Consider the following 13223-nt stretch of genomic DNA (forward strand, 5'->3'; position numbering starts at 1 on the left):
ACGTGTGCACGCAGCACAGTTCTTTCTCACGGAGCTCTAGAGAATGGCTGTTTTCAGGTTACTGATGTGTCTGATCATTGCCATGATTATCGTACCTTCATATTTTAGAAGCTAGAATTCACAAATGTAAGTTAGTTTTTTCAATCTTTACACTGTGTTAAACTTGAATATTATTATTAAAATGAAGTGGTTTTCTGTTTTGGTTTTAATGCTTTTGAATTTTGGTTTCCTCTTAAGAGCTGAGTTCGGGTCCCTGACACTAATGGCCCGGCTCCTTGCCCTCACATTTGAGTGGAACTATAAGATGACTCTCCTGAGTCAGTTTGCACATTCTGGGAAAATCCTGGGGAGAGACTGAGAACGGAGGTCATCGTTCCACTTTTACGGAAGCATCAGGCCACTCTAGGGTTTTGCGTTTCTCTTGGGCTCATTTATCTACCAGTCTTTTCTGAACATCTCAGAGCAATTACTGTGCACTGGGATTTTCCTTAATATGATTTTGTTTGTTTCTTTTACTAGAGGAAATGCATGCCGAAATCTGTTATGCCGAGTGTCTCCTACAGAAAGCAGCACTCACCTTTGTGCAGGTAACGAACCTTTGCTTTAGAGTCCGTGTTGCTGGGGTAGGGTAGCCTGCCAAAACGCCATAGAAAAAACATGGCTCCTTCCATGTCAGCGCTTCAGTTCTTTTGACTTAGAGCTGCAATGAAAGATACTTGTTATTCTGATAAACCAGGGAGCTTTATTCCTATTCACATGTACTTAGAGTCTGTTTCAAACTGCAGTCTACTAGAAACGACTGCCTTTTAAAGGAACTGTCTTGCAAGTACCACACCTAACTCCAGGATGCTCCTCTGTATGAAAACCAAGCTTCTCTCTCCCTCTGTGCTTGCTCGTATTGGTAGAGGGCTGCACACAGCAGTGGGCCGGGCAAAAAAGGCTTCCCTAATCCTCGGCCATTCCCTTCTTGCATCAGCTGCTTCAGCAGAGCTCAGTTATGCATGCACCGAGAGCCACACCTTTCATGCATACTTCAGATTTTATTTTTCTCCCTCTCCCTATTCTCATTCCCCTGTCTTGCTTTTAGTTCTTCCTCTGAATGAGGATTTTTAAAAAGTCACTAACAAAACCATGACTCATTGCCCTAGGAGGCATTTTAATTGCCACCAGTACCTATCATTGTATCTTCCAATGCTTCTAAAAAGCATGGGTGGCGGTGAGGGGCACCTTGGGGCATGGGGTGGAGATTGTAAGAGGTAGAAATTGAGCTGTAATATGAAAAGAACCTTCCTCAGTCTCAGCGTTTCACACTGTATTGAGAATTGCTTTTCTCTTTTGCTGGAGGGTGACTGCTTAGGTTGGATCCTGGTTTGGCAAAATTGAATCCATGGGCCCATGACCCTGTTTCTTAAAATCCACCGTATTATGAAGGCTGATTAAAAACAAGTCTTCCCGCCTTAGTAAATAAACATGATGTTAGTCACGGAGGCCTTCGCTTTTTTCTGATGTTTCCCTAATGGGGATTTGACAACCACATCTGTGATTTGAAGGCTTATGTTATGCTTGGATACTTGTAATCAAACATCCGGGAGATATCCATGGTTTTCCTCTTCCGCATGGTCATGCCTCTTTTACCTTTGGAAGATTTAGCAGCTCCATCTCTTCCTCTTCCTTCTGACTATAATTGTCTAGTGGAGGTGCACCTCAGCTCTTCCCTGGGCTGGACAGCAACCCCGTGACTCTCTAATTTCTCTGACCTCCGGCTCATTCTCCATTGTGCAATTGAGCTCCCTCTCAAAGATGAGCACCTCACCTTGTCATTCCTCTGCTTCAGCCTTGAGTAGCTCTCACGGACTACAGCAGTGGTTCTGTGTTAGAATACCAGAAATGGAGGAGGCTTTTCCAAACTAAACCAGTGTCTCCCCTAGTTCCCCGCTCCCCTCTTCCCGAGGGCCTCAGGTGGCAGGTATGTCGCATATTCGAGTGGCCTGGGTAGAGGTGGCTTTCTTACTCCTTCGTCATTCCCTTTGCTGTAGATTTCTGCAGCAGTGCTGGGATGGCCAAGCACCCCATGACCTGTAATGCTTTCTCACCTTCCCACTGAATTTTCCTTTGCTTGCAAACTTTACATCTGCTTTGCCTTTCTTCACCAGGCTACTTCCTAATCATTGTGTGTGTGTGTGTGTGTGTGTGTGTGTGTGTGTGTGTGTGTACACATGTGCTTTAAGCACCGATATCTCCCGTCCTCCAGCCCTCCCACCTTTGTGCTGTTATGGCATCCCGCTGTGCATGTCTCCATCCGTATGCATTCCTCCATCCCTTAGCATAGTGGTTCTCAACCTTCCTAATGCCACGACCCTTTAATACAGTTCCTCATGTTGTGGTGACCCCCAATTTCATTGTTACAAATTGAACATAATTGAAGCATAGTGATTAATCACAAAAACAATATATAATTATATATGTGTTTTCCGATGGTTTTAGGTGACCCCTGTGAAAGGGTTGTTCGACTCCCAAAGAGGTCACGACCCACAGGTTGAGAATTGCTGCTCAACACATTGCATTGCTTTCGTCTAATTTTGCATCCGGGTGCCCTAGTATAAAACAGGCATTCAGCCAATGTTTGGTGAATCATGAAATAAAATATTCTTATTTGAGGCAGATTTTAATCTAATTTAAGCACATTCTTTTCTGGCCATTATTGCAATTTGTGTAATCATAAAATACCTTAAAATACAATGATAAAAATTGTGTAGTGAATTTTGTATTTATTTATATTATAATAATTTAAATGTTAAATATTTAAGTAATTAATGAAATTAGTAAACTAAAGTCAACTTTTCTTTTGCTTCAGATGATGTTCAAGTGCACAGGAGATAAATACCAGAGCATCTTTCTGATATTAATAGCTTAGAAAAGTGTTCTTAGAAATGGGAAACATGGGACCATCTCCATTGCATCATCTATTATACAGGGTGAGGCAAAAGTAGGTTTACAGTTGTGAGTACACAAAACAAAGTTTATTATTGTATTATTATTTATTGTATTATTTCCCATACAGACAACTGTAAACCTCCTTTTGCGACCCTGTAGTAACTTCCTTCAAGCAGTTAATTTGATAGGCTTTTTAAAGAGACTTTTGGGACCTTAGAATGCTGAGTCTCAAAATGCCATTCATTTAGGCCAACTGCCCCAATTTGATGGTTGATGACCATTGGGCAAAGAGAAGTGCATTTCCCCCCCAAAAACAAAACTTCATATTATTGACAAGAAATTTAGAATCCAGAACAGTTATCTTTAGTTTGGAAATATATATGAATGACACTCACAATGGTAAATGGTCTCTGTCTATTAAAATACCCTGTGCAAAAAGAACCGAATCCCATTGACTGGAGTATGACGGACAGGGACGGCAAAGGCCTTAGATCATATTCCTAGAGCCAACCATTTTGGATTCTATTGAACCAAGAAGAAAGTTCATTAATGTAAGTTTGTATTCACCAATATGGCCCCTTATTGTGAGAGTTATTTCTTTAATTACTTTCTTAAAGTAGTTTGAGGATTTAAAAAATGTTCCCTTCCTGTTGTCCTCTAACTTGGAAGAAAAATGACAAAACGGTATTTCCAATATAAAACAATAAGAATGTTTTAATTTTTAAAAATGATGTTCTCAAAAGATGGCATCTTGTTCAGATCCCACAGCTACATAGCTGTGGGGAAGGTTTAAGAATCTCTTGCTAGATGATCTAATTATTTAATTGAATTGTTTTCAGGATGAAAATATGATCAATTTCATCAAAGGTGGACTCAAAATTAGGACGAGTTACCATATATATAAGTAAGTTAAAATTTAAGATGGGGCTTTTTAAATCTTACCACTGGAAGTTTGTATTTTTGACCACGATCATGTGGTTTTTCCTGTACTATGTACCATTTTGTACTTCAAAATTTATGACTAGGGTTTTTTTTAAATTTGGTGTTGGCAAAAATGCACTTGATTTCTGGCTTACTGATTGATTGCTATAGGACAACAGAATATAAATTTCAATGTAATTTTAAGGGAAAACAGCTGAACATGAGCTGATAATTTATGTTTAGGTGATCTTAGTATGTCTCTTCTACAAACAATTCATAAATTTAAAATGACAGGTATATCTTTGGCCCAGCCTCTAGAGCAGCATTGTCCAATAGAATTTCTGCAGTGTTTCCAATGTTCAATTAAGGTGGACCATGGCGTTGTTCATAGTTTCTGCATCCTTTTTGATTTTTATCTAGTGGTTTTATCATTTACTCACAATGTTAAAACTCCCTAACTTTGATTCTGGAGTCATTTATTTCTCCCTTTAGTTACATCAGTGTTTGCTTTGTATATTTAGAAACTCTGTTGTTAGGCTTGTATATTTTTTAATTGGTTTATTTTCCCAATCAATTAACCTTTTTATAAGTATGAATTGTCCCTACTTAACTCCTTATAATATTCCTTGTCTTGAAATCTTTTTTTCTTTCTGATATTAATACAGCTATTCATGCTATTTTATAATTAGTGTCTGTATGGCAAATATTCTCTTACTTTAAACCTTTTAAAAATATTTAAATTGCGTTTCTTGTAGCTGTGCATCATTGTGTCCTTCGGTTTTATCACTATGACAATATGCTTGCACTTGTGACTACCATTTTGTTTTTTCACTTTGCCTCATTGGTTTTTCCCTTCTTTTGCTTTAATAAATTAAAAAAGTAAATAATCCTTATATTTTCTCAGCTGTAGCCATCTTTAATTTTTTAATAGTTTCCCCAGTGATTGCAATATACTTCTTGTAGCCATCTTTAATTTTTTAATAGTTGCCCCAGTGATTGCAATATACTTCTTGTCACAGTCAACTTAGAGTTAATATTGTACCATTACACATAAAATATAAGAACTTTGCAAAAGTATAGTTTCATATTCCACCTGTTGTCTTTTATACTATTCTGATGATAGTACACATATGCGTATTATAAACCTCACAATGCAGTGCCAATCTTTTGTTGAAATAGTCTTATATTAGAGTCTTCTTTATGTAGCCATATAGCTACCATTTTTGGTGTTCTTCATTTTTCCCTGTATATTTTCAGACTGAAGCATTTAGTATTTTAAGAGATACTTTTACCCAAAATGATTTCATAAAATTATATTCCATTCAAAAACCCTGGAGGGGGATGAATTGTGAGATCCTGATAAAACTGTTTTTAGCTTTTCTCTCAAAATATTTTTAGAAGATGTAAAAAAATGTTAAAAGTGATTGCTTCTAGTCATCAAAACTTAAAAAACTGAAGAAATTAAAATAGTCTTATAATGGCACAGACATATACAAGTGGAATGAAACATGGGGTTTTGAAACAGATGCGTCATGTGTGTGTACGCACGTGTACACACACTTGTGTGTACTAAAATATACTAAATTCCTATACATACATAAATCTCTTTCAGAACAGTGGAGGAAGACAGCGACTTTAACAAATGATTTTGGGAAAATTGGTCTTCATTTTGAAAAAAATGACTATGCAAAAATAAATTCCATATAGATTTAATATTAGAATATTTTAAAAAGAATACTAATAAAACATAGGAAAGTGTTTTTTTATAATCCTAAAGTACGAAGACCTTTAAACTTTTGTGTGTTTTTAAAATTTTTCACTTTGAAATAATTTCAGAATTTTGTAAGAATTTTCAGATATTCTTTACTCAATTTCACAAAAGTTAACATCTTATAGAACCACAGTACAGTTATTAATATCAAGAAACTAACATTGATTTATGAACTAATGTATTATGAACTAATCTATTGACTTAACTCAATTTTCTCTAATTGTCACATCAGTGTACTGGGTGGTTATGAATTTGTGGGGGATGAGACATAATTCAGTTCATAGCTCCTTATATTTCCTATAATCTGCAAGTTTGAGCTACAGGATTATTAGATTCAGGTTAAATAAATTTGACTTAAGCACATCATAATATAGGTGCATGCATTATAATTACATCATAACACATAATATCTGGATATTTCTTAATACCCTTAAAATATGTTTACCAATTTGGTAAGCAATTCCTGGTTATTATAAATTTTATATCTTTATCATTGAGTTTAATTTGCATTTCTCCTTTGAAGATGTGAAGGGAAAGAGAGAAATGCTTAGAAAAGATATTAAAATGAGAAATCAGTAAGATTTGCTTGGAGGAACAGGAAAAAATGAGGACAAATGGAGCTATTGTGATGGAATTCGCTTTCTTCTTTCAGTGTTTCCTGTCACAAGCTCTAATTCATTTGGTCTATTGGAGACTATGGTGATCACACTGAAATTCAAGGTTTTTTTTTGTCAGTAGCATCTCAGTTAGTTGATGGAAGATGGGGTGGCTGAGGAATGGACCGCACCCAGGAAGTCCCCTCTACTACATTGTGGGAGACTGGGAGACCGAGGTTCTGCAGTCCTACGTCTCCTGGGTCATACTTGCTGGTGTTTGAACCTCTCTTGCTTTACGCCCAGAGGATTAGTCCTGGTAAACAGTGTAGAAAGGAGTGTGCCATATTTCCTAACTGATCATTATGCAATAGATTTAAAAGTAAAACTCAACACAGCAGCATCCACTTACATATTCTCTAGAATTTTGGCCAGTGACAATTATTTTATGGTGTGTAAGTGTGAAATTTGACTTAATCATTTTCAGAGTCATAATAACTTTATGCTCTGACTTTTGTCTTCAATCCAGAGAATGTCTTTCTATCCTGCATATACTTCAGAAGAACAAAGTTGAGCAACAGTTCTTCCATGAGTTTGAAGGGGGTGTCAAACTTGGAATAGGGGCCTTTAATTTGGTAAGTAAATAATTATATACCCACCAGAATCGTTTGTAAAAGATCGTAGGTTTTCAGTGCCTTCTGTACTGTATTTGAACCTCACCCTGACCCTCTGCCTGGGTCTGGTTGGTAAGTGGTAGAGTGGGATCAGTTTTCTTCTGTTTAGACCCAGTGGGGGCTTTGGTCAGTAGGTGTTGTAAAGTCCTGCACATGTTCAGAATAATTTTGGGCTGTACAATAAGGGAAGCATAGAGCACTCTGAATGGAGAAATAACATTTTTCGGTAAGAAGGCCTAGGAATCCACTACCATTTCCACATCAGAAATATTGTTGCCATAGCAATGATGGCTCTGAAATGAAAAATAGGTGATGGAGTGACATTCCCCAAGTTGTGGTTAAAATTTATAATAACCAGGAAATGCTTACCAACTTGGGGAATGATTTTGATGTTCCGGGTGAGGTGAAACGTTTGGAGTAGATACCTGTCAAATTGTGATATATTAGAGATTTTGAATTTTATTAAGGTTTGACTGGAATTGTTGTGAAAATAAACTGGTAAAGGGAATCGTATGCCCGAGTGTATATGTTACCACGGCCACTTTGTTCATGAACCCATGGATCGCTGACAGAGGTGGCTGAGCAAGGAGACTGACCACTGGGTCACCCCATCCACTTTATTAAAATCCTCCTCTGCTGAGGTCAGCCTTTAGTGAACATGCACATGCGACACAACCGTCTTCATGGCTTTTGCCCATTCAGAGAGGCCTATCCACACACCTCTTCCGCAGGCCTTGTTGTCATCAATGTTCCCATCATGTTCTTCCCAAGCCCCTGACCATCCAAACAAACCACGGGCTCCAGCCCATGAATCGCATAAAGTCACACATGCGGCCATTTCTCCTTCTGAGCAAAGTGAACAGCCAGGTGCAGTGCTGGACTTTCTGCACTGGGAGGATTTCCCTTCACCACGGCTCCTCAGGGATGTCCCAGGGAGGGGCTGTAGTGTGCAGCGGTCCACGTTGGTGGTGCCTGCAGGTCATGCAGAGTACAACACCCTTGTGCTTTCTGAAGAGGATGCTAAAAGAAACCTTGCTTGGAATGGTGGGCCCTGAGGAATTGCCGCCTCCTCATTGCATCACTGCACATGACAGGAGCACGTCGTCTTTAGAGCATGCTGAAAAGGCCAGGTTTTCCTTTTTTTAAACATTTTTTTTTTTTTAGATTATTGTCTTAGCTAAATGAAATTAATTCGCAAGTAATGATCGCAACCTGTGAAGTAAGTGATGATTGAGACACGTCTGGTGATTTCAACTCGGTTCTAATTTTTCATATTCCTGAATTACTAAAACTTGAAGTTGTTTGAAGTTTAACATTTACCTACGGTGAGATACACTAACATGTCAGTACACTTGTATTATTTTTCTCTTACAGATGCTGTCCCTCTTACCAGCACGGATTATCAGACTACTAGAATTCATAGGATTTTCTGGAAATAGGGTACAAATTTAATTTAATCTCAATTTTGACAATGAAGATAAATTGTTATTTACTGAATCGTAGAGCAATGCCACATGTCCTCATGACCAGCATGACAGTTGTTGGCAATTTGTTTGCAGGATAATAAAGAGCTATTGGTCCTTGATCATGTCTTTTAGGAATTAGAGATGCTTTTTCTACTGAATGTTAAATTTTTTACCTTTGATACCTAAATTCTGAATTAAAACTTTTATTTTACCAATACAGGGTGGAGCAAAAGTAGGTTTACAGTTGTTCGGATGGAAAATAATGCAGTAATTAATTATACAAGAATAAAGTCTGTGTTTTGTGTACTCAACAAAATCTTACTTTTGCCCCACCCTGTGTTGTGCTTGCTGGACCTTCAGTACACTTGGTTCAAATTTGCTTCCTTAACGTTTTTACAACCCCAGAGTCTTTTGTAAAACCAGGAAATTGGCTAGATTTCCAAGTCTAACATTTTATGATTCACATGATCAAGCATAGCTGCAGTATTTTGGGTTTCCTTGTCTTTTTTACAAGCTTTGCTATAAAACTAAGCAAGGACATTTGTTTTCCATGAGTCTGTTTTTTGTACCGTATAACATTTATTAATCATAGCATTCAATATGCTATTATCAGAGTTGCCTTATTGCAAAAGCCATCTCTGTTAATTAGGAGAGCAGGTTTCAAGAAATGTATGAGAATATATACAAGAACCTGTAATTTTTAAAATTCTCCCCCGAGGATGTTTTTAATGATTTTTTTTTTTTTAAGAGAGAAAGGAAGGGAAGGAGAGAAAAAGAGAGCAAGAACCATCAATTGGTTGCCTCCCATACATGCCCCGACTCGGGATCGAATATGCAACCTAGCTATATGTCCTGTCCTGGAATCAAACCCATAACCTTTTGGGCTATGGGACAATGCTGTACCCAACTGAGCCACCCAGCCAGGGCAAAAACCTTTAATTTTTCCCTCATTTATCCTACTGTGCCGGAAACCAGTCCATCCTTGCTGCTTGACACAGTTGGTGCAGGGAAGAAACATCTGCACAGCATATGTTGCAAGGGACCTGGCGTATATGGCATACTGTTCTTAATATGTTTGCTCCCCTTCTTAGCGCTATGTGTTTTAACCAGGGTCACCCCTCTTAGGAAGGTTGTTTCCCCAGGTGGGAATTTTTCCCTGGAGTTAGGGATTAACAGGACTAAGGAAGGGAATAAATCAGTAAAACCCCTTAACTAAGTGCCAGGCGGGTAGTTAATCACCTTAACTACGAACAATCATGCTTAAGCTATATAATCTTTACTTAGGATAATCTTCTTCAGTTATTTCCTTGTAGCTTAACACAGCAGTAGAGTAGTGACCTTGGAATGGAGATAACAAATGCCCTAACCTTTGGAATAGAATGGATAGGATTAAAATCAAATGGCATAAATACAGATGTAACAGGAGAATAGAGAAAGAACCTGGCTAGAGAACCTGGTTTTGCTGATCATCTGAATGCTGCCTCCGTGTCATTCCTTCTTCGCCGACTCCGTCCCCACCTTTGGGAACCCTTGGACCTGCTGGGGCTGGACCCCAACACTACTGTATCTGTTCTTCATAAGGCATTATGTACTTATGGTGATCTCTTCATGATATGTTCTATCTATTCAGACTGTATTTAATCATTCCTCTTCCCCTTGACCATTCATCTTTCACGTGGCACTCACTATATTCTAATAAAATCATGTGCTTGTCTACTGTCTTCTCTATTTGATGGAAAGGTCTTTGGAGACATAGAACCATATTTATTTATACCCACCATAGTGCCTTCCACTTAGATCCTCAGTATGTTTTAACAAATTAATATTTATATCAGAGAAATAACAACATTTCTCTGAAATGAGCTCTGCTTTTCTCTCTCCCTAGAATCCACATGATATAAAAGAATTTGTGAGAGTGTCTTATGCTACTTTAAAATGTAAAGTTTGTTTCTAGCTAGGAATTATGACTATTCTAAGCTCTTGGAAAATGAACCCCCCTTTGTGGTGGGTGGGGATACAGGAGCTAGCATTTTAAAGTTTCTGAATATGACTTTCCAGGCATGCTCTTCTCATTCTAAAATGCGTTTAATTGCCACAGGAACTGGGCCTCCTGCAGCTACAGGAAGGCGCATCCGGAAGAAGCATGAGGTCTCCACTCTGCTGCTTGACTATTCTGTCTTTCCATACTTACATCTCCCTAATACTTGGTAAGTGCTGGGCTACATTTTATGTCATTTTCAGTTGATTATCTTTCATCTAAGTAACAATTTTGAAAAATCAGTAAGCGGTAATAGTCTAAATCTGTTTATTTATTTATTTATGAATAAAGGTGGAAAATAGTAACATTTGTCAGGGATGGTGGAGGGTTTCTTTCATTGAATTTTTAAAATCTGTTCATAGCTAAAAAAATTCTATAAAACTTGTTGAAGGGGATCTATGTTAGCATCCTAGATTTCCTTTTAAATTAAAAAGTGGGCTAAAATAAGTTAATATTGCCATTAAAACCGGAAATTCCAATTAGGGAATCTGAGCCAACCACCTCCGTTCTTAAGAATTAGTCCGTCCTAGAGCTTTCTTAAATGAAAGTCACAGATGAGGCTTGTCTTATTATATTTTCCAAAGAAATGAACAGCTTTCATCTTTTCCGTGAATAGGCCTTTGCTGCGTGTTAATGAACTGTGGAGAATTGATTACCAGGGTCTGCCATGTTTCCTGGAGACTGAGGCTTTTCCTGTTACATTTGCAGGGACAGGAGAGGTGAATCTTGTGGAAGCAGAGAATCTCCTGGCACCTTTCCTGAAGCAGTTTCCAAATGTACGCTGAGAATCTCAAGTATATGTTTCAGCTGCGATCCCCTGGCCAGGCCGACCATCAAACAGTGTGTTCTCTTCCTTTCTCCACAGGGCTCACTCATGCTGTTCTATCACGCCCGAATAGAGCTGCTGAAAGGGAACGTAGAAGAGGTAATTTCTTTGGGAGGAATTACTTGGGAAGTTATCTGTGTGGTGGAGTTGCATCACATTCTCATTCAACATAAGTCAATTTAGCTGTATGCCCTAGACCAGTGGTTGGCAAACTGCGGCCCCTTGAGTGTGGCTCTTCCACAAAGTACCACGTGCGGGCTCGCATGTATAGTGCGATTGAAACTTCGTGGCCACACTCAAGGGGCCAAAGAGCCGCATGTGGCTTGCGAGCCGCAGTTTGCCGACCACGGACCTAGACAGAAGCAAAGGAAAAACTCTATAGTTGAAAAGCCAACATTAAATTTTGTGTGTGTGTTCTATTATATGTAGTAGATTACTGATTACAGTCTACATTTACACATAGAGTACATGAAACAATTCATAGTAGAGTATACAAAATAGAGGTGGACAATTTAAGGGATTAAAAAAAAACTTATCTATTATCAATTTCTATCTATATATATAAAAGGCTAATATGCAAAGTGTCCCCTCGGGAGTTCTACCAGGAGACCGGGAGTTCGATCACTTGCTGTGGCGTGCACTGATCCTTAGGGGGCGGCGTGGAATGAAGGAAGGCCCCGTCTGGCAGCTGGAAGGCCCCAATTGACCTGGATTGCCAGCCAGGCCTAGGGACCCTACCTGTGCACAAATTTCGTGTACTGGGTCTCTAGTATTATATATTGACTTTGGAATTTAGCCCCTGCATGAGATGCAGCCTCACTGTACTACATGTGTGCTCCTCATCAAAGTGAATTATTCACTAACTAGAGGCCCAGTACACAAAAATTTGTGCGTTGGGCGGGGCGGGGGGTGTCCCTCAGCTCCACTTGTGCCCTCTCACAGTTTGGGACCCCTCAGGAGATAACCACCTGCTGGCTTAGGCCCGCTCCCCAGGTGGCCGATCCCTAGGTGCCTGCCCCGCCTCCCTGGGTCACACACAGGGCAGGGCCGATCTGGGGGTTGGGGCCCCACCCCCGGTCCTGCACAAGGCAGGGCCTATCCAGGGGTTGGGGCACCACCCCGGGTCGCGCACTCAGCAGGGCCGATCCGGGGGTTTGGGCCCCGCCCCTGGAGGAGCACAGGGCAGGGCCAATCCAGGGGTTGGGGCGTGGCCCCGGGTCGCACATGGGACGCCCAGGTGGGCCAGTGGATCGCTGCTGCCCTGCCCGGCCACCCCGGGTCCGGTCTCACACGGGACCCCTGCAACCCCCCCCCCCCCCCCCCCAGGATCGCAGATAGCAGGCCCGGATGGTGGCAGGGCAGGTGGTATGGCGCTGTCCTGCCCTGCTTGCAGTATGCAAATTAGCCACCATCTTTGTTGGCGGTTAATTTGCATATCATGCTGATTAGCCAATGGGAGGCATAGCGAAGGTACAGTCAATTACCATGTTAGTCTATTATTAGATAGGATTACCTTGAAGAAGATGAAGAGCCTTTATATAAATACTAGAGGCCTGCTGCACAAAATTTGTGCACTGGTAGGGTCCCTAGGCCCAGCTGGCAATCAGGGCCAATCTGTGGGGTGATCAGCGGCATGATTGGGGGCTCCCGCTAGCACCCGCCTTGGCCAGCCTGGCACCACCTGCTCTCTGGCCCCACCTCCCACTGCCACTGCTGGTCGCCTCCCTTTACAGGGCAACTGGTGGGGCGATCAGGCAGCCCCTGCTGGCACCCGCCTTGACTGGCCTGGGGCCTGTGGGCTGGGGACAGCTCCTGGTGGTTAGTGCGGGGACCGGTCATTCTGCCATTTGGTAGATTTGCATATTAGGCTTTTATTATATAGGATTCTCACAAACAATTGTCTTCTATACAAATGGGGTCAAACATGTATTTTTCTTTGATTTGTTTTATTTTCTACTTTCAATACATACTGGATTTCTGTCCAGGTCAGTGTATGTAAC

General features: G+C 40.3%; 1 protein-coding gene across 5 annotated transcripts in view; it reads left to right on the plus strand.

Annotated features, from left to right (window-relative positions):
* Positions 1–13223, plus strand: part of TTC39B (tetratricopeptide repeat domain 39B) — a 118954-nt gene that overhangs the window by 80438 nt on the left and 25293 nt on the right. For all 5 annotated transcript variants that reach the window (XM_059656629.1, XM_059656634.1, XM_059656633.1 and 2 more), the window contains 7 exons: positions 520–587; positions 3774–3838; positions 6749–6854; positions 8268–8333; positions 10458–10566; positions 11106–11173; positions 11263–11322. In XM_059656629.1, coding sequence (XP_059512612.1) covers positions 520–587; positions 3774–3838; positions 6749–6854; positions 8268–8333; positions 10458–10566; positions 11106–11173; positions 11263–11322 — 542 coding nt within the window. The remainder of the gene's footprint in view (positions 1–519; positions 588–3773; positions 3839–6748; positions 6855–8267; positions 8334–10457; positions 10567–11105; positions 11174–11262; positions 11323–13223) is intronic.

The sequence above is a fragment of the Myotis daubentonii genome, chromosome 11 (genome assembly GCF_963259705.1).
Source record: "Myotis daubentonii chromosome 11, mMyoDau2.1, whole genome shotgun sequence".
NCBI lineage: Eukaryota > Metazoa > Chordata > Mammalia > Chiroptera > Vespertilionidae > Myotis > Myotis daubentonii.